At 44.9% G+C, this 24,846-nt stretch overlaps 1 protein-coding gene across 1 annotated transcript in view; it reads right to left on the bottom strand.

Moving 5' to 3' along the window:
- The window catches only part of PPM1H (protein phosphatase, Mg2+/Mn2+ dependent 1H), a 293,567-nt gene that overhangs the window by 154,592 nt on the left and 114,129 nt on the right, over positions 1–24,846 (bottom strand). The window contains exon 3 of the mRNA XM_061130918.1: positions 5,206–5,550. Coding sequence (XP_060986901.1) covers positions 5,206–5,550 — 345 coding nt within the window. The remainder of the gene's footprint in view (positions 1–5,205; positions 5,551–24,846) is intronic.

Below are 24,846 nucleotides of genomic sequence, written 5' to 3'. Positions count from 1 at the left end.
CAATTCCTGTAGGTAAAAAGGTCATTATTACTGCCTTGCTTTAGGCTCCTAGGAGGTCTCCGGCAACCGTACCAACAATGGAAATGACTCCTTGCATGAGTCTGAAATGCTGACTCCCCTGTTTCTGGAGGGTGTGGAAGAAAGGAGGACACTGACATCAAGACTTAGAAGACACTTATCTTCTTCATACCTGTCATCCTGGATCAACCTACATAGTAAGTGACAAAACTTAGCTGGGGAAGTAGGCATTGTTATAAAAGGTTGCTGGAAAGCAGAAATGAAGCCAGTCAAGAAGTCCCTAAGATTCTGATCCTTCAGGAAGGGAGGGTTCATTTTCCACGGTGGACACAGGAGTACCAGCCTTCTCACTCTGAAGAGAGATCCAAGATGAGATACAATGGGGAGAGGGGTGCAGGGGAAACCCACCTCTGCCAGCATGGATCAGAGGCCTGTAGTCAGAGGTCACCTTCTCACAAGCCATGAACTGTGTTAGGCAACCCCAGAATCAAAGAGGAAAGGGAACCTTCAAAGAAACTTATGGTATTTGATGAAACTTATCATCTCCCCTTGAGATGGTTGGATGGCATCATTGACTCAATGGACATGAGTTTGAGCAAACTCCAGGAAACAGTGATGGACTGGGAGCCCTGGAGGGCTGCAGTCCATTGGGTCACAAAGAGTCAGACACGACTGAGCGACTGAACAACTTTGCTGAACATCCCCCCTTGTCCACAGCATTCCCCCACCAACTTCTGTTAGTTTACATTTTCTGACAAGCACCCGCTTTTTCCTAGAGAGGAATACTATATATTCTGGCCTGGTGTTTCTGAAACTTTTTAACTGATTCTCTCCTTCAGACAGATGTCAACTTTTCACCTGATGGCACAGAGTGTTAAAACAAATGAAACGCTGTATATCTCTATGTTCATCTAATGTGACTACAAATGCCCCCAGATATAAAATCAAATCTTTTACTTCTAGATGCCCATGGTGTCTAGAAGAATGCTGGTTATAAAATATAAGCTAAATAAATATCAGTAATTGAGAAGGGAACTGGTGGGAGGTGGGGAGAGAGAAGGAGAAAAGACAGACTTCGGATTCTACTTCCCTGAACTGTCGTAAATAAAGCAAAACCCCCAAATGGAAGGCAAGCTTTGCCTTTAAAGATAAGTCACATTCTGAATCTCAACAAGGGTGGCTGCAAAGATGTCATCAGAACAGCAAATTTGAGGCTTCAGTGCTGGGCATGGGGAGTTTGGGGCGGGGGCGGGGATTAAAAGTACAAGAGGAAGCAAGAGAGTCACAGAGCTGAAGTGACTGAATCTTATTCAACAGTGAGTTTCCTGTTACAGAGGATCAAAATGGCACAAAACCTGCAAAACCTAAAGAACACCTAGCAACAGGAAAGCTAGAAAGCTAGCTGGCTGTTGGAAGGGGAAAAAAAAAAAAATTAAGAATGGCTAGGCAATTCCAAACCTGCTCCTCCCTGAAAAGGCCCGAGGAGAAACCACCAAGAGCGGGTCAACAAAGTAGTGCCCTACACATGATTAAAACGCAAATTTCACCTTCAAACACCCTCTCTCTCAAAAACCTAATATTGAGGGAAGGAGGAGAGGAAAAATACTTTTTATGAGTTGGCAGCAGCCTTCCAGGACATTCAAGTGAGGACACACTTATGTGACTTCTGTGTTGTGAGTGCTGCAGCTCAACCCAGGCTACTTAATGGTTAAGCCAGGCACATTTCTATAACACCAGGGTAGATTTTTCCTCTAGTCCCCAATGAAGCAATGGGAAAACTAGAGCACCTCTCTATAATTAGGGTAAACATAAAACATCATCCAGACAGGGGCACTTTGGAGAGTCAAAGCGTACAGTACTAATAACTATTCTGGGCCAAGAGGCATCTGCTGGCTCAGTCCCCGGCCGAGCTGGGACGTCGGCCACCCTGCCAAGAACCAGGAGAAGCAAGGACTAATGAGTGTTCTCACTCAATAAGGAAGCACACGGAGCAAAGCCCAGGGGGGGCCTCTGGCACGCTGGGGGCTAGAGAGACAACCCAGGGAAAACCTAAGTGTGAAGAGGAAGCTGCAAGGTAGGGTGGATCAGAAACGAGCAGATATGGCATAAAGCCCCAGAGTCATTCTATGGTACAGTGAGTCATCCACAGGCTGGTTACCGACGGCCTCTCCAAGTCACCTAACAGCATCCCTACTCTTGAAATCTGTCATCTAACTACGGAGACAGACTTTATTTCCTTGGGCTCCAAAATCACTGCAGATGGTGACTGCAGCCATGAAATGAAAACACGCTTGCTCCTTGGAAGAAAAGCTATGAAAAACCTAGACAGTGTATTAAAAAGCAGAGACATCACTTTGCCAACAAAGCTCCATCTGGTAAAGGTTATGGTTTTTCCAATAGTCATGTATGGATATGAGAGTTGGACCATAAAGAAGGCTGAGTGCCAAAGAATTGATGCTTCTCAACTGTGGTGCTGTTGAGAGTCTCTTGGACAACAAGGAGGTCAAACCAGTCCATCCTAAAGGAAATCAATGCTGAATATTCATTGGAAAGACTGATGCTGAAGTTGAAGCTCCAATAGTTTGGCCACCTGATGTGAAGAGCCAACTCATTGGAAAAGACCCTGATGTTGGGAAAGACTGAAGGCAGGAGGAGAAGGGGCTGACAGAGGATGAGATGGTTGGATGGCATCACTGACTCAGTGGACATGAGGTTGGGCAAACTCTGGGAGACAGTGAAGGACAGGGAAGCCTGGTGTGCTGTAGTCAGTCCACAGGTTTGCAAAAAGTCGGACATGATTTAGTGACTGAACAACAATTGTGGTGGATGTCAGCTTGCTGCTTTCAGCCCATCTGGGTGGTTTCTCTGATGTGGCTCTTCACACAAAGGCTTTCCTCTGCCCAGAACACTCTCCCAGCCCCCGGTTCTCTGGCCATTCTCTTCCAGCCCCAACTCCCCCAGTAGGACTTCTCCAGGGAACTTTCCCTTCATCCCTTTATCAGATTCCTACTCACCCTGCATTTTTCCTCTCGAGGCCCTTCCCATTTATATTTTATCTGTTTAACACCCACCTTTGCCTCATTTCTCCAATCCTCTTTTCCCAGTGAGACCTGGCTTATAAGTAGCTTTCAACAAATATTTATGGATTGAATAAACTACACAGAAAAGTGAAATGATCTTTTTGATGGCAGTTAAATGTGCAAGAAAAATTTCTGGTCATGAATTAGCCAGTGAAAAGTTTTAAAAAATTAAAAACAAACAAAAAGACCCAGGATGAGGCTCTGAGTATTTTTTGGAACGAGGCTCTCAACAGTAGTTGCTAGGAGCCCTGAGCCATTAACTGGAAGAAACAGTCTGAGATCAGTGTGGAGGCCTGACTCAAGGTGACAGCGGCCTCTAGTGGACAAAGTTGAGAATACAGCAATTCCAAGTGAAAGATACCCCATAGCACCAGCTACAGCGAAGGAAACAGAAACCCCAAAGTTGTTTCTGTTTTTCATATATAAGAGGAATTTTCCTTCCATATGGGCTCAGTCCATAGCCAGATTTTTACCTCAACTAAATATCTAGCTTTTTGAGCAATCGCATTTAGAAACAGCTATCACCTCAGAGCTTCCCTGATAGAGGGAGATTTTATACCAAGCCTGAGTAGGGAGTCAATTTTACTACCTTAATTCTTTTTTTCCTAAATAATCTTTTCCAGGCTCCTGGTGTTTTTCTTGGGACTTGAAGGCTACCAAATACTCCCAAGACGGAGGTGCAAGTTACCTGCTACTCAATGCCACATGGAGAGAAATACTGGGACCAAAGAAGAAATGAGTTAGAGAGAAGAGAGTGTGCAAATGAGACGCATGACTATAGGAGCTAGTTTTGCTTTGTAAACAAATCAGATGAGATGATGCTGTTTAATATTATTTACTTTTCTCTTCTCATTAGAACTCAGCCTAACATTCTGAGCTCCTGGAATGCGTACAGTGTACATTCAGTTCAGTAGGTCTTGCTTTAAGAGCTTGTCATTACTTTTTTTTCTTTTGGCCACACTACATGGCCTGTGGTTTTTCCCTGACCAGGGACCGAACTTCTGCAGTGAAACCGCAGAGTCTTAACCACTGGAACGCCAGGGAAGTCCACTGTCATTCCTTTTGTTTCTTTTAAAGATTTTTTTTTTTTTTTGATGTGGATCATTTTTAAAGTCTTTATTAAATTTGTTACAATATTGGCTTTTTGTTTTTATGTTTTGATTTTGGGGGTTGTTTTTATGTTTTTATCTTTTTGGCGGCGCAGCATGTGGGATCTCTCAGCTCCCTGACCAGGGATGGAACCCACACTCCCTGCATTGGAAGGCGAAATCTTAACCACTAGACCACCAGGGACATCCATTGTGGTTACTTTTTAATCTCCAGGTTTTAAGGACATTGTTATTGCCCACTCACCCTACTCCAGTCCTTATAACATCTTTACATATCTCGTACTGAATCTGCATGCAGGATGTTGCTCAGGAGAGAAAATCTTTGGAACTCAAATACGTGCGACCTCATAAAGTGAGCTCAAGAGGGAAAGGGGTGGGGCAGAAGAGACCATCTACGTGCCTGGTCACAGGGCAGAAGACCGAGGGGGACACTGTTCTCAGGAAGGAGGCGGAATCTCTTGATCACACGTTCCAATTTAAATGTACCAACAAATCAATCCGTTCCCACGGAAAACAAACAATTCTTAGATATGGGCCCCTCCTTGCTTTAAGCAATGGGAACCACACTGCCAATCATGTTCTTGGACTGGATCTGTAACAGGAAAGGTACTTCTGAGCACTTTGCTCAAAGCGCTGTTTCCCCAGACACCTGGAACTCACACACACGTGTCATACAGATGGCCTCCTTGCTCCATTAAGTGCCACGGTACCAGCTGGTAATCATGAGTGGCAGAGAGAGGAGCAATAAGGTATTCATTTAATAAGCCTATCACCTCAGCACAATCCCTCTTTCATCCTCTTTTACATTTTCAACAGCACAGGATGCCAGAACCCTTTAGAGAATGGAAGCCCCGCTGTGCCAGGGAGAAGTCGGAGGGGGAGCATGCAGAGGGATGGGCAGGTCAGAGACGTGCCGTTCCAGGGGGCTGGAAAGAAACAAAGATGTTTAAGTGACCGCCCCGGGCCCCTGCTGCCCCGGAGTCCGGGGGCATACCCACCATCTCCTTGAATGCACTTTCCAGCGCCCCGATCACCAGGCACTCGTGCGGGATCTTCTTCTCGGTGAAGAAGCGCGTGGGCGGCGTGCTGGGGGAGCCCGGGGCGCCCACCCCTCCGCGGAGCGAGGCCGCGCGCGTCAGAGTCCGGCTGCCGGGGGCCGCGTGGTCCGGCTCGTCGCCCAGGCAGGCGGGCGGCAGCACGGCCGAGTTCTTCAGGATCTCCACGATGTCCTGCAGCTGCTCCGCGACGTGCTGCTGCAGCAGGCGGGAGGCCACCACGGCCGCCCCCGACCCCGCGTGGCCGTCAAACAGCGACCAGTAGTGGCAGGAAACGCCCTCCGACTCCTGCGGGGAGAGGGCGACAAGGAGGCGTGAGAGGCGCGGCTGAGGGCGGCCCCTCGGGGCTCAGCGCACCCACCGGTGGTCGGTCTGCAAAGGGGGGCGGGGGGCGGGCCAAACAGGGCAGACACTCGGGGGTGTGTACCAGGGGCATCGCTGCTGCGCCTCATCCCCGCTCCCCCCGCCCCCACAGGAGATAACGTGGTCCCCGCCTGTCCCCCAAGGGCAAGAGCTCCAGGCATCACCCACTCAGCTGGCGTGACAGCGACTTTAATGTGACGCGTAAGGGCTTCCCTGATGGTCCCGCGGCTGAGACTCTGCTCCCAAGGTGGCAGGTCTGAGTTTGATCCCTGGTCAGGGAACTAGATCCTTCATGTGGCAACTAAGACTTGCCACCGTCAAATAAGCAAAACTAAATATTAAAAAAATTTTTTTTATGTGTAGAAGTGAGAGGTAAAACTACATACGAATAATAAGTCTTTACAGTTTAAACAACTAGTTTCTCATCTCCCTTCTACTGCAACCCCAGAGCAGGTTTGACACGTAGTCTTTTTAACAAATGTTTTTATAATTAAGTTTATTTATATTTAATTGAAGGATAATTGCTCTACAATATTGTCCTGGTCTCTGCCAAACATCAACATGAATCAGCCATGGGTAAACCTATGTGCCCTCCCTCTTGAACCTCCCCCCATCCCACCCCCATCCCACTCCTCTAGGTTGTCACAGAGCCCTGGTTAGAGTTTCCTGCATCACAGCACATTCTCATTGGCTATCTACTTGACAGATGGTAATGTGTATATTTCGATGTTACTCTCTCCCTCTCTCCATACATCCTATTCTCCCTGTCGTGTTTCTCCCCCCCACACACCCTGTTTCCTCCTTTGCTTCCCGGCCAGGCCCCTCTGTTCATAAGTCTGTTTTCTATGTCTGTGTCTCTTTGGAGGAAATTAGGCCCTTTTTACAGATGCTTCAGGGTAGTAGATTCGCCCCCTCCCCCACAATAGGGCTTTTACACTCTCAGATAATTGCCCCATCTGCTTAGGTCTACATGCTGAATTTTTAGAACATGTTTTTCCTTTGAACACCCCATCTAGTCAAACCTTCCCAAGATGCAGACAATTAAAATCTCCTCTTCATGTTTCCTACTTCCCTCAGTTTTCCAGCGGTCACTCAGCATCTTGGCTTCCTCTTCCTACCCTGAAGCTACATGCAGCCCATGTTCCCTCCTCTGCCGTGGATCTGGTACCTGCTGGTTGATTTAGAGACTGTTTCAAGACGAGCACTTTTAAAAACCATGTTTGAAGCATATATGCCTAAGATCTTAGCTACAGGAGGAAAAAAAGGTGTTCAATTATGATGTATCTAGAGGAGTAAGATATTAAATGCTGAGATTAAATAGGTACGGTACGTGTTACATCCCCTTCTGACAACTAGGTTTGTCTATTCTGCAGCAATAAATACTGAATTCCTTTTTTTAGTTGGAACCATTATATAAAGTTCTTTTGGTCTATCTTATTTTTTTTAATTGAAATATATTTGCCCTATAACATTGTATGAATTTAAGGTGTACAACTTGTTTGATATATTTATATATTGTGATATAGTTGGCATCATAGCCAATACTTCGCATCTCTATCACTTCACATAATTTTTCTTTGCAGTTAGAATAATTAAGGTCTAATCTCCTAGCATGTTTCATTATTATAATACTATATTGTTGTCTGTGTTCACTACACTTTGCATTAGAACTCTAGGACTTATTTACTATTCCTCTCTCCTATTCCCCTGCCCTCCAGTCGCTAGTAACCACCCTTTTGGGTCCATCTTAGAATGATGCTGGAAGATTCTATGTAGGAGAGTGACCTATGCCATTACTTTACTTGTGCCCTTTAAATCTTTGTTTTTACTCAATTCTGTGCTAGATGCTTAGGGATAATTTGGGCGGGGGGAGGTCAAGAAATATTTACTAAGCAATCTTTCTGTGACAGGCACAGAAAGTGGGGCAGTGGGGATGAAAAACTAGAAGAAAGAGGTATCAATCCTAGTCTGATCTCAAGAATCCAGAGGAGAGACAGACAGTGATCAAATAATCACACAGATAAATGTAAAGTCATAATTCTGGCGAGGGTGACAAGGAGAGGTTCTTGGTGCTGTGAGACCAGCCTGCAGAAGGGCATATTGACTGGAGGATGCTTCCTGAGGACAGAAGCACCGGGCTGACAGCCACTGGAAATCCACAAGGTGAGGAGGGGAGAGGAGAGGAGAATGCCCTGCAAGAGCAGACACAAAAGCTCTGTGGTCAAAGGTGTGTGATGAGGACGCGGAGACTGAACCATGGCCATGTGACTGAACAGGGGAGAGAGGCCGGAGAGGAAGGAGATGGCATGAGACTGGAGAGGAAGACAGCTGGACCACTCAGCCCCTCCAGGATACACAAAGCATCCAGACCATGTGATGGCTGTAGCTTGAGAGTGACAGAAAACCACTGATTGAGGTGGGAGTTGGAAAACTGATTTATATTTTTCAAACATCATTCAAGCTATGCCAGTTAGGACATAAAAACACTCAATTAAATCCAGGTAAGAGGAAACACTTATGAATGACGAGAAGCGCCTTAAAATGAAGGAATAACCACACTAACTCAGAGGAAAATTAAGTGCAAAAACAACGACCTAAGGACTAGAATATCTGGATTCAGTGGCATCTTCAACACCAATCAGCTGAGAGGGAGGCAGAGCAAGGAGAGAAAGGCGGTCCAGGCATTGGACCCTGGCTGGGTCACTCTGAAGCTGGACACCCTTGTTACTTATATCTCTGTGCCATGGTTTCCTAGTAACTAAAAGGCAGGTGATAGCTACTTTACCGCGGAGAAGTACTGGGGAGATTAAATGGTAATTTACGACAAGTTAGTAGCTAACTAACACGTCTGGAGTGAGTGAGCGCGTGTGCATGCATGGGGGAATGTGTGTTATCATTACCATTACAATCTGATCCTAGGTAAGTCATTTTCTGGGCTTCAGTTCTTCACCAAAATGAGGAGTGGGGGACTTCCCTAGAAGACTCTGAGGCCCCTGCTAACTCTCCAAGCTCAGTGTTTAAGCAGGATAGACCAGTGTGGGCTCCGGAAGTGGAGGAGACGTGGGCCTTGAAGACAGAACAAGTAGAACTTGAATGGATCGAGAGGTAATATGGCAAACAGGAGGCTCAGGTGATAGGGCTGATTCTGACAGATGCTCATCTAGGGTGTCTTCTCTTCCTCCTCACTACTGAGTGTCTGGGACAGCAACACATCCACTAAAAATACATCTCAGACTCCCTTGCAGCTCTGATGGTCATATGGCCTCACTTTGGCCAATGAGCTACAAGAGGAAGTATCCTGGTTAGAACTTCTAGGAAAGCTAGGGTTTTCTTGACAAAAAAGACAACTCAATGGGCCTGGTCTTTTACCCTTTATCCTTCCCCCGTTCTTCCTGCCTAAGTCACAAAAATGACATCTGGAGGTAGCATAACTGCCTCTTGCCATAAAGGCTAAAAGCTGCAGCCCAGGGTTGAGATAGATATATTTCACTCAGTCTTTTCCAACTCTTTGCAATCCCATGGACTGTAGTCTGCCAGGCTCCTCTGTCCATGGGATTTTCCAGGCAAGAATACTGGAGTGGCTTGCCATTTCCTACTCTAGGGGATCTTCCTGACCCAGGGATCGAACCTGTGCCTCTTATGTCTCCTGCATTAGTAGGCACTTTACCACTAGCGTCACCTGGAAAGCAGCCCAGGGCGGGAGGGCAGGAAGTCAGAAGGAGCCTGGGTCCTGGATGTCTGGCTCGGAAATGCCGCACAGGCCCCGGACAAGCTGCCACATGGGTTGCAAGACATTTCAATGAGTCATTGTTGTGAGATTCTGCAACAAGAGCTGGGCACGTGAAGAAGCAAGGGTGGGTGAATATGTAGTACCCTGGGACTTGTGGCACACATGGTAGAACGGAGGAGCACACACAAGTAATGCACAAGCACAGAAAAGAATCTGAAGTCGGTAGAAGTGGATATCCACTTAGAATAAACCCGGAGCCCCCAGGAAATGGTTCTTAATTCAGGGCATCTGCGGAAAGAATTCAGGGAGTCCACGAATCCATCTTTATTTTCACACATCTCTGAAAACGGACACCTCCCTCTGTGATGAGTGTAAGACAAGAAAGTATGGGCAGGATCTGTGACTTGGTCACCAACAGAAACAGCACTGTCCTTCCACACAGCTTGAATTATCGTTTTTGCTCATCACAGCTCTGCAATGATGACCAGCCCACTGCGAGCTCTTGTTACTTGCTGCAGTAGTAAAGTACATGTTGCCATATTATGAACACATTCCTGTGACTAGGGAAAAGTGGCAAAAGGAAAGGAGTTCTTGCTCAATGCATCTAATTCCCCAAAGGGCCCAAGGCCACCTGGGTGACACCCACTCACACAGTCCTACACCCGATGCAGTGAAACCCCAGCCAACATCTCTGAGGAAGCTGCAGCAGGGGCAGCGTAGGGATGGGAGAGGAGCCATGTCTGGGCACAGATCCTGCGACACCAAACTTTCTCGTGTTTCCAGAGTCATGATTTGAACCAAAGAAGATCAAGCCCCGTGAGATAATGAGCCACACTGCCATGGAATGCCACGACATTTTAAAACAGCAACTCTGAAATTTTTCTGACAAGTAATCCAACCATTTCCTTCAACACGGTAGAGCATTCTGCAGCTACCAAAACCACCACCAGCTGACAATATGTCTGGGGAATTTTTAAACAGTCACGAGGAGGCTTGGGGTGGGGGCCCCCTGATGTGGGACTCAACATTTTCTTTTTGAGAACGCCTCTGCACAGAGGCGCTATAAAGACTAGGACAGCAAAATTTTAAAAGGCAATTAATAATTTTCACAGCTAAAACTTGTAACACATAATTTTCCCACAAAGAAAGTTTCTTTCCACAAAGAAAGCATGCATGCTCGTGCATGCTAAGTTGCTTTAATCGTGTCTGACTCTTTGCAGCCCCATGGACTAGAGCCCGCCAGGCTCCTCTGTCCATGGGATTCTCCAGGCAAGAATACTGGAGTGGGTTGCCATTCCCTGCTCCAGCGGATCTTCCCGACCCAGGGATTGAACCCAGGTCTCCTGTGTCTCCTGCACTGCAGGCGGATTCTTCATCGCTGAGCCACTGGGGGAGTCCCGGAGAAAGTGTAGGTTGAATAAATCCAGCACTGGCCCAGGCAGGAGCTAAGCCGACACCCATTAAGCGGTGTCTCTGAAGGTGGGGTCCCACCATTTGTCTTTTTTAAAGCTTCCCAGGGGATGCTAACAAGCAGCCACAGTTGAGAACCCCTGCTTTAATGAAAACAGAACTGGTAAGCCATCAGGAGACCCACACTGTAGTCCAAATCTGCCACTGGTTCACTGTACAACTTCAGATGAGTCACTTACACCTCCCTGAACAGATCAGACCAGTGGTGTCCAAACTGCGTTCCTTGGTTCTGAAGAGGTGCCTTAGGAAAGAGGAAGGTGAGTGAGTGTTGAAGCGACCAGTCGCTTCGTCTATTACACCAACCAGAGCGGAATGGTTTCATCAGTTATAAACACCAGGGTCTTGCAAAAGATTTCGGACAAAAGAATTTGACTCTTTAAAATAAAAATCTGAAAGCCTCTGAACTAGGTAGAAACAAACCCATTAAGAGATTTCAGAATATTCATGGCAGGAACGTCAAGTGAGTGATAGATTAATACCACGTGGGGAGAGAACCACAAAGCAGGCTCTCCCCGCGCTCAGGTGCCAGTTCAGCTGTTACGAAGCTGAGAGACCACAAACACAGACACAGCTAGTTACAGCACCCTCTCCATCATTTAACAGGCAACACTGCAAATGCTTTACAAATATTAGCTCATGTAGCCCTACTGCAATCCTTGGATGAGGTATGGTTACCACCCTCATTTTACAGGAGGAAAATGAAGGACAGAGAGGACAACCTCTCCAGGTCACCACATATTAAGTGATGAGGCTGGCACCAGAGTCCACCCCTAAACCATCAGCCCCCACGTGAGGCTGAACACCCCCAGACCATGCTCCGCCTGGCTCTGTATGGAAAGCTTGCCCTGATGGATACTTGGCTCTGGAATTCACTTCTCCACTCTGCAACCTGAGTTTTTCTAAAACACACAATCTGATTAATGCCTTATGCCAGCCCAACAACCTGCCCTATAGGCTGACTCCAGGCTACGAGACCCTGGTTTGCAGTCCCTGATCCAGTCTCTGATTCTCTCTACCTTCCATCTCTTCCTTCAAATCCCGCCCATGCAGAACTAGAGTGTTTGCAGCTCATCACAAACCACTGCTGCCCCTGCCCCCAGGCTCCCCCAACCTCTTTGGTCCTCACTTTAACTGTCACCTCTTCCTACAAGTTCCCACTGCACCCTGCACCCACCCCTGCAGCGTTCCCTATACCTGCTTGAGCAATTCTGGATTGAAGGAAAGAATATTCTGGAAAAAGGGAGCAGCTAATAAGCAATGCAGGTGAAAAGAAGTACATATATATGGTTATATGGAGGCTCGTGTGGACAGTGGCCTGATTCACGCCAACCTTGCGGGCCAGGTTCAGGTTGGGGTGAGATTCTGCAGCCTAGCAAGGCAGACCAGGAGACCCAGTTTGCTGCCTTGGGCCATAAGGAGTGACGAGACGCCTCTGTTCCTGGGAGTACCGAGAGCTGGGCTGAGGGAGCGCAGAGCCGGGGATGTTCTGCAGGTGCCCCGCAAGAAGGAAGCATCGGAATTCAAGGGGCTCCTAGAGATCTGTCCTAAGGCAAACAGGGCTGAGGTCAGGGAGGTATCACCGGGCCAGGAGAGGAGACTGCGTGAGACATTTCAAGGACCAACATGAGGCTGGAATGTGCTATAGGGTGTTTGAAATGGGGACGAGACTTTATCAGAGAATTAAAATCTACTTTATAAAAAATTGGCATATAATTGCTTTACAATGTCAGTGTTAGTTTCTGCTGCACAATGAAGGGGATCAGCTATGCGTGTACACACATGCCCCCTCTCTTGGACCTCCCCAGGCCCCTCGCCATCCCACTCCTCTAGGGCATCACAGAGGACCAAGCTCAGCTCCCTGTCTACACAGCAGGTTCCCACTAGCTGTCTGCTTTACACATGGCCGTGTATACAGAAGAAGTGAAGTCGCTCAATCGTGTCCGACTCTTTGCGACCCCATGGACTGTAGCCTACCAGGCTCCCCCGTCCATGGGATTTTCCAGGCAAGAGTACTGGAGTGGACTGCCATTTCCTTCTCCAGGGGATACAGGTCAATCCTAATCTCCCAGGTGGTCCCACCCTCCCCTTCCCCACCACGGCCACATGTTCGTTCTCTATGTCTGCATCTCTATTCCGGCCTTGCAAATAGGTTCATCTGTACCATTTTTCTAGATTCCACATAAATGCTGGAGAGGGTGTGGAGAAAAGGGAACCCTCTGGCACGGCTGGTAGAAATGTAAATTGATACAGCCACTATGGAGAATAGTAAGAAGTTTCCTAAACTAAAAGGTTCCTAAAACTAAAAACAGAACTATCATAGGACCCGCTACTAGGCATAAACTCTGAGAAAACCCTAACTCAAAAAGACACAAGCACCCCGGTGTTCACGGTAGCACGATTTACAATAGCCAGGACATGGAAGCAACCTAAATTCCATTGACAGAGGAATGGATAAAGAAGATGTGATACGTATATACAATGGAATATTACTCAGCCTTATAAAGGAACAAAATTGGGTCATTTGTGATGTGGATGGACCTAGGGTCTGCCATACAGAGTACAGTAAGTCAGAAAGAGAAAAAAAAAATCACATATTAACACATATATGTGGAATCTAAAACCTACTTTTGAAAGAAGCATGATCAATCAGGATATGCCACACATTTATTCTGAAACAGATACAAGGACCTCTTCTCCCTCGCCCTCTTTACTCAAAATGATGCCGTTGGTTGCTGTCAGCTAAGAGTGTATGGTGTGAGGCGCAGTCAGGTCTGAGAACCTTGAGGAATGAACACCTCAGTCACATCAGCACCAAGGGACTACATCGCTATCAGGGGTCTGAGCTGGGAATAAGGCGGCTGGGGGGGTGGGGTGGGGTGGAGCTGTGAATCTACGGGAGAGACCGGAAAAGTCCCAAGTTATATGAACACAGTACTTTCAAAGCATCTCGAATCTGTGATTTCATTGCAAATACACCTGTATTCCCTCACTGCAGAGAATCTTCAATGACTCCCTGTGGCCCTTAACGTACCTTTTGGTCTCCTGGGTGCTCATACAGCTCATTGGTCCTGCATGATCTAGCTGCCACTCCTCTCCGGCTCCTTGTCAGTGGTTGTGAATACTCTTGTCCCTTCTCTTCTAACTCCTTGTCACCACTAGGACGATAAATGTCATGTTTTTATTCTGCCCTAAAACACTCATCTTTTGCTATCTGCTTGGCGAACTATTTATCCTTCAGCTTTCAGTGGCAGCATCTCCCTCCCACCAGGCCCACCTGGACCACCTCAGCCTCTGTACAGCCTCTATGGAAGTGTTTATCCCACTGATGTGGAATTGCCTGACGTGTCTGTCTGTATCAGCGTCCTCAGAGACTCACATGTATCTCCTACACTATGGCATTCCAGGGGGTGCCTGGCATAGAAGAGATGCTTAATAATGACTGAATATACAAAGAAAGGAAGGGAGAAAGTGGAGTTTTTCATTTGTCTTTTTTGTTTTAAAAGCAATATAGCAGCTTAAGTAATAAGAATTTTACGTAAGATACTTCATACTGATAAAACCAACAGAATAAACCTAATCTACTTCAGGATCAGAGTTGACTTATCTAACTTTCTGACCTCTCAGCTCTCTGGGGCTTGGTGTGTCCTGCAAACAAGCAACCTAGATCCAGGGCCCTTAGCATCTCAAAGGTGCTCCATGGAAAAACCAAAGGGATGGGACACTGACTTCTCTGGCTGTACTTGATTTGCCAGGCCTTACAGCCCTTATGGGGCCAGTTTGAAACATACACAAAATTCTCTTCTAAGCTCAGGTTTTTAATCTTTTTTTTTTTTTTTTAAAGAGGAAATTTTAAGAAAAAAAAAAACAAAACAAACTAACCTACCAGATTCCTCTTACTGGAGAGCTGAGCTATTAAAACCCACAGACTTTCTTCAGCTCTTGTGCCCTGTTGAGAGGTATAATCCGCTATTGCCTTTTCCTTTGTACCAGGGACTAAAGGGTAAGGAATGTGCATGGGGAGTTGGAGGGCTGTGTTCTGCTCGGTTCCAGCAAAGGTACCAAAGCAGGGAAGTAAAGGGCACAGCTGCCTCCAACATCCTCAGCCCAGCCCGCCCCACGCTCCACCTGCCCACGGCCAAAGGCACCATCCACCCCTCCTGTGGTTAGAAGGAAGAATACCTCCTCAGCTGGGCATTAGCGCAGAGAATAAAATTTTGAGTTTATATGGCAAATAAACTGGGTTTCAGATTTCACATTATCTAACAGTCCAAGTGTAACTTTGTCACTGATGTCAACACACCAACATACCATGGGTATTTTAAAAGCTGGATATTTAAATATCCTCACTTCCAAATGAGTTAACACAAACATGCAAATCCTGCTTGTCGTGATATGTCTTAGCACAGAAAGAAGACAGGCTTTAAGATCACACCTGGGTTCTGGAATTCACTACTGGGTGGTCTTAGGCACATTTCTCAACTTCTCTCAACTGTTTCCTTATCTAAAGAAAAGAAGAAACTAGGACTCAGAGAGTAAGGATTCACGCATTTTACACTTGTCTCGGTCCCTCCTCTCCTACGTGTCAGGCTTGAGCTGGACACTGGGATGTGGCAGGGAATAAGATTATAATGGGGGAATTCCCTGGCAGTCCAGTGGTTAAGACGCCACACTTCCACTGCAGGGGACATGGGTTCAATCCCTGGTCAGAGACCTTGCATGCCCCAAGGTGTGACCAAAATAAATTAATAAATAAGAGACAACTGTTGTTCTTATTAAAAAAGAAAAGAATATTATGGTTCCCAGGCTCTTAAAATAGCAAGGCAGAAGATGAACAGATGACTATAAGCATGTTAGAAAAGAGACATGCCTAGTGTCGCATGAGTGGATAATATGCATTAAATGTGCAGACAGTGGGTTATGGGAGAAGGGGAAAGGGTACAAGTATATAGAGATAAAATGAGGGAGTGATAATCTGTAGCAATGGAACTGTGGTATCCTGATTATGCTGGTGAGTCCACAAATCCACACAGATATTCAAATTCATGACTGTATACCCAAAGGAAGAGGAGTTGACTACACTGTATAATTTTTTTAAGTAATAAATAAAATGCATAGAATTTTGTCCAGCAGTTAGGAGAAACAATAAAGCTAGAAGTAACAGTACAGTAAGACCCCAACATACAAATGAGTTCTGTGAGACTGCTTTCCTTAAGTCCAATTTGTTTGTAAGTCCAACAACGTTAGCCTAGGTACCCAACTAACACAATGGGCTATGTAGTACTATACTCTGATGGGTTTATAATACTTTCACACATATAATACGTAAAAAACAAACACAAAAAATAAAGAAAACATTTTAAATCTTACAGTACATTACCTTGAAAATTACAGTAGTACAGTACAACGGCTGGCATTCAGGGGCTGGCGTCGGGTGAACAGGCAGGAAGGGTTACTGACCGGAGGAGGGAGAAGAGATGGGAGATGACAGAGCTGAAGGGTCTTCAGCAATAGGAGACGGAGGGCAAGCCGCAATTTCACTGACGTCTGATGTTGACAGAACACACGCTCGCATCTTTGAAGGTTTGCAACTTGAAAGTTCATATGTAGGGAACTCAGTGAAATTACTTAGACTCATTGTTAAATAACCTAGGGGGACAATGAGCAGGCAGGGAGCAATAAGGACCCCCTCATCCAGGAGACCACGCTGCACACACCAGCAGCCCCTGCTGGCAGGATGCTTGTCCTCCATGCAATCTCTGTCATTTCCATTCTTCTTAAATCACTTCCCCCACAGAAAGTCTAGGTTCAAAGGATATCTACTGCGTACCTACTGTGACGGATCTCACACCACTACCATAAAACGGGCATCAGTGTCCCGTTTTACCAATCCATCCCAAATTACAGAGTCTTATTCTTCCGAAACACACAACTTTGTGTGATTAATCTCCCTAGCTTCTGTGACTCTGTAGCCTTTAACAATGCAGCGCTAGTTTACCTTGTTTGTTGCTTACTACTCATTGCATACATGTGCCAGGCCACTGGGGGACTGCTCTAACTTCTTGGCAGTGGCTCGGTGTTACTCTCCAGTGGCATCAAAAAATGTCACTGGGCAATCAGCCCATCATACAAAGTTCTACACCTGGGACACCAAAGGCTTCAAGTTTCAAGTAACATGCTCTTGACATCACTAACTTCAAAATTGCTAATATTCTATTTTAACAAGCATTTACCCTGTTTTTGCTTCAGACTAACATGAATTAAAATTGACTCCACTTGAAGAAAAACATTGAGCACTTTCTTAATTTGCCACACAATTAAATTTGGCAGCCATCACTCATGTCTCAAAAGAGTAACTTAGAAGTGGTTTTCCAGTTGCATTCTAAATTATTTCATTTAGAAAAAAAAAAAAAAAAGTAAAGAAAAAAAAAATAAAGATAGTCTTCTATGTAATCTATAACACACACACACACACACACACACACACACACACACACACACACACACTCACTCACCTCCTTTTTGGGAATACACCTGCAATAAGACAAAGGAATATTACAGAAGGTAAAAAATTGGGAGTTTAAAGCTCACTGTTTCTCTTTTAGAATTTCACTAAAGTAGGCCCAATGTGACATCTTCCTTCCTCTAAAGTTCTAGAAACTGCTTTTTAATCACAACGCTTATTTTCTTTTCCCTATTTTCCATGATCACGTGTAAAGCTGGAACTTAGTAAGTTTTACCTGGGAAGGGTCCCTTGGACCTTTCAATATGCATAAGATTGTTCCAAACAGAAATGTATCCATGGGGATTCCCTGGTGGTCCAGTGGTTAAGAATCTGCCTTGCAATGCAAGGGATACTGGTTCCATCCCTGGTCCCAGAAGATCACACGTGAAACAGAGCAACTAAGCCCAAGCACCACAGTGACTGAGCCAAAGCACCACAGCTACTGAGCCCAAGTACCACAGCTACTGAGTCCAAGCACCACAGCTACTGAGCCCAAGCACCACAGCTACTGAGCCCATGCACCTACAGCCTGTGCTCCACAACGAGAGAAGCCACTGCAATTAGAAGCTTGCATACTGAAACCAACAGTAGCCCCTGCTCACGGCAACAAGAGAAAACCTGTGCAAAGCACAGGCAAAAACAAATAAATAAAAATTAAAAAAAAAAAAAAAAAGGCTCCATATGAGTGTGAAATGCACTTGCCTCCCTCCTTTCTTGTCAAAGAAGAGGGACTACTTATTTTCCACTGGGGAAACAGAGAGCTGACATACTCTTCTGGTTCCCACTGTTGTATGGCTTGATTTCCACCCAAGTTTCTGGCCAGGTTTCAAGGATGATAATGCAGAATTAGAGGAGGAGGATGCAGAATTGGAGTATCTGTTTTAGGCATTTCATCCACAGGGCTTTCAACCACCAGTTCTTCATCTGATTGCACAGCAACGCAATAAGAGAAAGAAGAATAAATGAGCTGATGATGAAGCAGAGATGTGGGAAAATTTGAAGAACTTCATGACAAGTCCTTCCAAGGGCCCACGTTCTACTGCTGTCCACTTGGAATCATGCCCACACAGCATAGTCTGTTTGTTCTTAACCTAGTTCTCTGACTAAATTATGCAGATATTTTGTTCCCTACTGGGAAAGATCCCTTATTCTTATATACGTAAAAGAGCATGGCTTCCTTCTTGGGATCTGACGATACAAAACACAAGATTCTCTTTGGTTCAAACTTTCCACTTTATGAGAGAGTGAGTATAGGATAAGTTAAGTATGTTTGGTTTTTGTTTTTAAATGGCAATTTAGTTCCGTATGTCAAAATGCTATTAAATAAATATTAATTTCTGAGACAAGAGTAGAGACAAGAGTGATAGCTTTGGCTAAGTTGTGTTATGGTTTATTCTAGACTCAAAAATTAGCTCAGGGATGTTCTCAAGTGGCTCAGAGGGTAAAGAATCTGCCTGCAATGCAGGAGACCCGGGTTCAATCCCTTGGTCCAGAAGATCTCCTGGAGAAGGGAATGGCAACCCACTCTAGTATTCTTGCCTGGAGAATTCCATGGACAGAGGAGCCTGGTGGGCTACAGTCCAGGGGGTCGCAAAGATTCAGACATGACTGGGCAACTAACACAGCATGTCAAAACACTATTAAATACATATTAGTTTCTGAGAGACAGAAGAAGTGGACAGCTAACGACAGTTTTGGCTAAGTCATGTTATGGTTTATTCTAGATGTAAAAATTAGCTCAAGAATGTTCTCAAACTATTATTTCATACATCAAAAACTTCTCCTTAAATTAGTCTACAGTAGGAACATAAGTATGTGAAATAATATTGAAATGCGGCTGCAAACTCCACTGTTAGAATAACAACAGATAATATTAATAGAGCTTATCCTAAGCACTATCCTAAGCACTTTTCATATTTTTAACTCATTTAATTCTAATAACCTTATGAGATAGAAATTATCATCCCCAATTTGCAGATGAGGAAACTGAGGCATCACAAGATAACAACTAGTGAGTGGTAGAGCTGGGATTCAAACTCAGATACTCATGAGTGTGCAATCAGAGGCTTTTTCTATTTGTTGTGGTTTCAATCAAATAATGGTCTTCTCTAATTTAGCAAGAAAAAAATGGACTATAAGGACAAAAAGATGATGAACAATTTCATTTCCATTCTGTTCTTCACCTGAGTCAGTGAGAGCTGTTACCCAGTTTCAAAGCTGATGTGGGAGACTGCTAAATAACTCTTAATTCAAGAGAGAAATCACATGGAAATGAGAAAAAGCTTAGCATCAAATTATACTGAAATTATACAGATTAACAGTGGGAGTTGTTCTTCTTTCATTTCAGACTTTTCCAAAGACTGAAAGACTTTCCTGCCACATTTCCCAGCTGCTCAGGGATACATGGCTTCCCTGGTGACTCAGTGGAAAAGAATCCCCCTGACAATGCAGGATACACAGGTTTGATCCCTGGGATGGGAAGTTCCCCTGGAGAAGGAAATGGCAACCCACTCCAGTATTCTTACCTGGGAAATCTTGTGGACCCTGGTGGGCTACAGTCCAAAGGGTCGCAAAGAGCCGGACACAATGAAGCAACAACAACTGATGAAGAGGCGTCATGTGACCAGTGAGTACAGACTTGGGAGCCAGACTGCCTGGGCTGAATCCAAGCTCCACACTTTCCATCTCTGTGGCCTCGGTTTCCCCATCAGTAAAGATAATAATACTGCAGACTTATGTGTGTATCATGAGGTTAAAGGAATTCATATTGGCAAAGCCAAAATAGGCAAAAATTAAAATTGGCAAAGCACTAAGATCAGTGTTGTGTCTGGCATATGAATGCTGAATATTGGGCTTTAAAAAAAATAAGAAGAAGAAAAGAAAATCTCAAGAGCTTATAGCTCTTGTCAATAATGTTCTTCCCATCTAAAGCTCTGGGGAAATCAGATTACAAGTGAAACAAGGAGAAATTTCCATTTTAGCACCATTTATTTTCATTAGCCTTAAGATTCACCACAGTGGGAAAATCTATTGTGGAACCAAGTTTGAGTTGCCTTCTTGGCTCTTACATACATTTTGGTCAAACCTGATCTTCGGAGTAAACCCACACCCACTGAGAAGGGAACTGTCAAGTTATTCTAACTGACATGGTCTGAACATCCTGGTTGGAAAGTTATTCTTCTTAATCACTGGGCAAGAATTCTAATCCCTGGAACCAGAGATAAGACTTTTGAGAGAAACCATGGCACTCCTGCTTTGGAAAAAAAAAAAAATCTAAGTAGATAAATGGAAAGGTTATGTTTTTCTTGACACGCTCAGAACAAAGACCTTAATTGAGAGGGAAATTTTAGAGTAATAAACCCAATGACAGAAACCAAAGGCTGCTCCTGTTGTTTTTTATAGCTGACAGTGTTGCAGGAAGCAGACTGCCACATGTGGCTGAATGCCCCAGAAACGCTGCCTCTGTGGAACCACGGGAAACCTTCACTTAATGCTCTGGGGGGTGACCGAGGGCTTCTCACAGAAAACAGATGAAAAAGAACAGTAAATCTTCACTCCAGAAAGTTGAAATAGCCCTTCTCATTTCCTTTCTATCTCTCCCCATCACCAGTTTGATCCTTTTTGCCTGGAATTCCCACAGTGCTGCCCCATCCTCTGCTGAGAAAGATAATCAGCTTTCCTCTTCCCTGCTGATGAACTTGGCCATGATGTGGACATAGCCATCTCCTGTTACTGTGATTAGACACTGAACTAACAGACACTGAAGCCACATACTTTGACGTGTTTTGCCTAATTTAAACAACATAACGAGGCTCTGAAGGAAATAAGACTTAGAATGCATGTGTCCACAGGTCTCGTCTTAAGCCCCAAAAGATTGGTTCCAAAACAGGCAGTTAGATGTGAGGGGAACTGTCCTGGTTACAGCCACTATGCACTGTCTCCCACCCACACATCTTACATAAGGGCAGGGGCTTCTTACCTTAACACTAAGGTTATATGATGCCCTTGAGAGTGAACTCTCCCTCCCTCCTCAGAGAAGTTATCTGCTATCTTCCTCTCCTTATCTCATTCCTAGAATGACGCAGGAGCTGAAAAACGAAAGCTCTTGGAAAAGCTGTCTTCACTGGCAGCCGGCAATCAGTACAATAAATAAAGACTTCTTAACACCTTTCAGAAAATATTGGCAAGATGGCACAGTAGAAGGACGTGCGCTCATCTTCTCCTGCAAGAACATCAAAATTGCAACTAGCTGCTGAACAACCATCAACAGGAGAATGTTGGCTCCCACCAAAAAAACACACCCCACGTCTAAGGGCAAAGGAGAAGCCCCAACGAGATGGCAGGAGGGGCGAAATCATGTTTAGAATCAAACCTCAGACCCATCAGAGACGCTTACAGGCACAAACAAAAGCTTGTGCATACCAGGACCCAGGGAAAGGAGCAATGACCCCCAGAAGAGACTGAGCCATACTTGTCTTTGAGTGTCTCCTGTGGAGGCAGGGGTCAGCAGTGGCCTGCCACGGGGACAGGGGCTCTGGCTTCAGCAGACCTGGGAGGCATGGCATGTGGCATAACCTCTTGGGGGAGGTTGCCATTAGTGCACTATAGAGCCATTGAGTAGACAGCCCACAAACTGGAGAGCAATTATACCAAGTTGTAAAATTTCCAGGGCCCACAACAGATTCCCCAACCTGGGGATCCAGCAAAGGGACTGAGAATCCCCAGGGAATTTGACTTTGAAGCCCAGTGAGATTTGATTATAGATATTCCACAGGACTGGGGGAACAGACTCTTGGAGGGCACAAACAAAGCCTTGTGCACACCAGGACCCAGGAGAAAGGAGCAGTGGCCCCACAGGAGACTGACAGGCTTGCCTGTGAGTATCTGGGAGTCTCTGGCAGACTTGTGGGTCAACAGTCAGGGGCACAGACTACAGCAGTCCTGGCAGCCGCAGCATGCTGGCATAAGTCATTTTGAAAGAGGTGGCCATTACCGCTGTTACCCTCACCATAGTTTGGCCTCAGGTGAGCTACATAGAGGGAACAGAGCCTCACCCATCAGCAGAAAACTTGATTAAAGATTTACTGAGCATGCCCCCCCACCCATCAGAACAAAACCCAGTCTCCCCCACAGTCAGTCTCTCCCATCAGGAAGCTTCCATAAGCTTCTTACCCTTCTCCATCAGAGGGCAGACAGAATGAAAACCACAATCACAGAAAACTAACCAATCTGATCACATGGACCACAGCCTTGTCTGACTCAATAAAACTAGGAGCCATGCCCTGTGGGGTCACCCAAGACAGATGAGTTACAGTGGAGAGTTCTGAAAAAACATGGTCCACTAGAGAAAGGAAAGGCAAACCACTTCAGCATTCTTGCCTTGAGAACTCCATGAACAGCATGAAAAGGCAAAAAGATAGGACACTGAAAGATGAACTCCCCAGGTCAGTAGGTGCCCAATATGCTACTGGACAAGAGCAGAGAAATAGCTCCAGAAGGAATGAAGAGGTTGAGCCAAAGTGGAAAAAATGCCCAGTTGTGGATGTGACTGGTGATGAAAGTAAAGTCTGATGCTGTAGAGAACAACATTGCATAGGAACCCGGAATGTTAGGTCCATGAATCAAGGTAAATTGAAAGTAATCAAATGGGAGATGGCAAGAGTGAGCACAGACATTTTAGGAATCAGTGAACTAAAATGGACCTGAATGAGCAAATTTAATTCAGTTGACTATTATATCTACTACTGTCAGAAAGAATCCATTAGAAGAAATGGAGTAGCCCTCTTAGTCAACAAAAGAGTCCAAAATGCAGTACTTGGATGCAATCTCAAAAATGACAGAATGATCTTTGCTTGTTCCTAAGGCAAACCATTCAGTATCACAGTAATCCAAGTCTATGCCCCAATCACTAATGCTTAAGAAGCTGAAGTTTAACAGATCTATGAGGACCTACAAGACTGTCTAGAACTAACACCAAAAAAAAAAAAAAAAATGTCCTTTTCGTTATAGGGGACTGGAATGCAAAAGGAGGAAGCCAAGAGATACTCGGAGTAACAGGCAAGTTTGGCCTTGGAGTACAAAATGAAGGAGGGCAAAGGATAACAAAGTTTTCCCAAGAGAATGCACTGGTCATAGCAAACACCTTCTTCCAACAACACAAGAGAAGACTCTACACATGGACATCACCAGATGGTCAATACCAAAATCAGATTGATTATATTCTTTGCAGCCAAAGATGGAGAAGCTCTATATAGTCAGCAAAAACAAGACTGGAAGCTGATTGTGGCTCATATCATGAACTCCTTATTGCAAAATTCAGACTTAAATTGAAGAAAATAAGGAAAACCACTAGGCCATTCAGGTATGACCTAAATCAAATCCCTTAGGACTACACTGTGGAAGTGACAAATAGACTCAAGGAATTAGATTTGATAGCCTGAAGAACTATGGATGGAGGTTCGTAACATTATACAGGAAGCAGTGATCAAAACTGTCCCCAAGAAAAAGAAATGCAAAAAGGCAAAATGGTTGTCTGAGGAGGGCTTACAAATAGCTGAGAAAAGAAGAGAAGCTAAAAGCAAAGGAGAAAAGGAAAGATATACACATTTGAATGCAGAGTTCCAAAGAATAGCAAGGAGAGATAAGAAAGCCTTCCTCATTTTTTGGTTGGGTTGCTTATTTTTCTGGAATTGAGCTGCATGAGCTGCTTGTATATTTTTGAGATTAATTCTTTGTCAGTTGCTTCATTTGCTATTATTTTATCCCATTCTAAAGACTGTCCTTTCACCTTGCTTATAGTTTCCTTCATTGTGCAAAAGCTTTTAAGTTTAATTAGGTCCCATTTGCTTATTTCTGTTTTTATTTCCATTACTCTGGGAGGTGGGTCATAGAGGATCCTGGTGTGATTTATGTCAGAGAGTGTTTTGCCTATGTTTTCCTCTAGGAGTTTTATAGTTTCTGGGCTTACAGTTATTTAGATTTTAATCCATTTTGACCAGAGAACATACATTTCTCCAAAGAAGACATACAGATGGCTAACAAACACATGAAAAGATGTTCAACATCACTCATTATCAGAGAAATGCAAATCAAAACCTCAATGAGGTACCATCTCACGCTGGTCAGAATGGCTGCTATCAAAAAGTCTACAAACAATAAATGCTGGAGAGGGTGCAGAGAAAAGGGAACCCTCTTACGCTGTTGGTGGGAATGGAAACTAGGGCAGCCACTATGGAGAACAGTGTGAGGATTCCTTAAAGAACTGGAAATAAAACTGCCATACGACCCAGCAATCCCACTTCTGGACATACACACTGTGAACCAGAATTGAAAGAGACACGTGCACCCCCATGTTCATCGCAGCACTGTTTATAATAGCCAGGACATGGAATCAACCTAAATGTTCATCGGCAGACAAATGGATAAGAAAGCTGTGGTACATATACATGATGGAATATTATTCAGCTATTAAAAAGAACACATTTGAATCAGTTCTAATGAGGTGGATGAAACTGGAGCC

The sequence above is a fragment of the Dama dama genome, chromosome 3, assembly GCF_033118175.1.
Source record: "Dama dama isolate Ldn47 chromosome 3, ASM3311817v1, whole genome shotgun sequence".
NCBI classification, from domain to species: Eukaryota; Metazoa; Chordata; class Mammalia; order Artiodactyla; family Cervidae; genus Dama; species Dama dama.
Note: the sequence above shows the minus strand (reverse complement) of the source record. Positions and strands in the feature narration are given on the sequence as shown.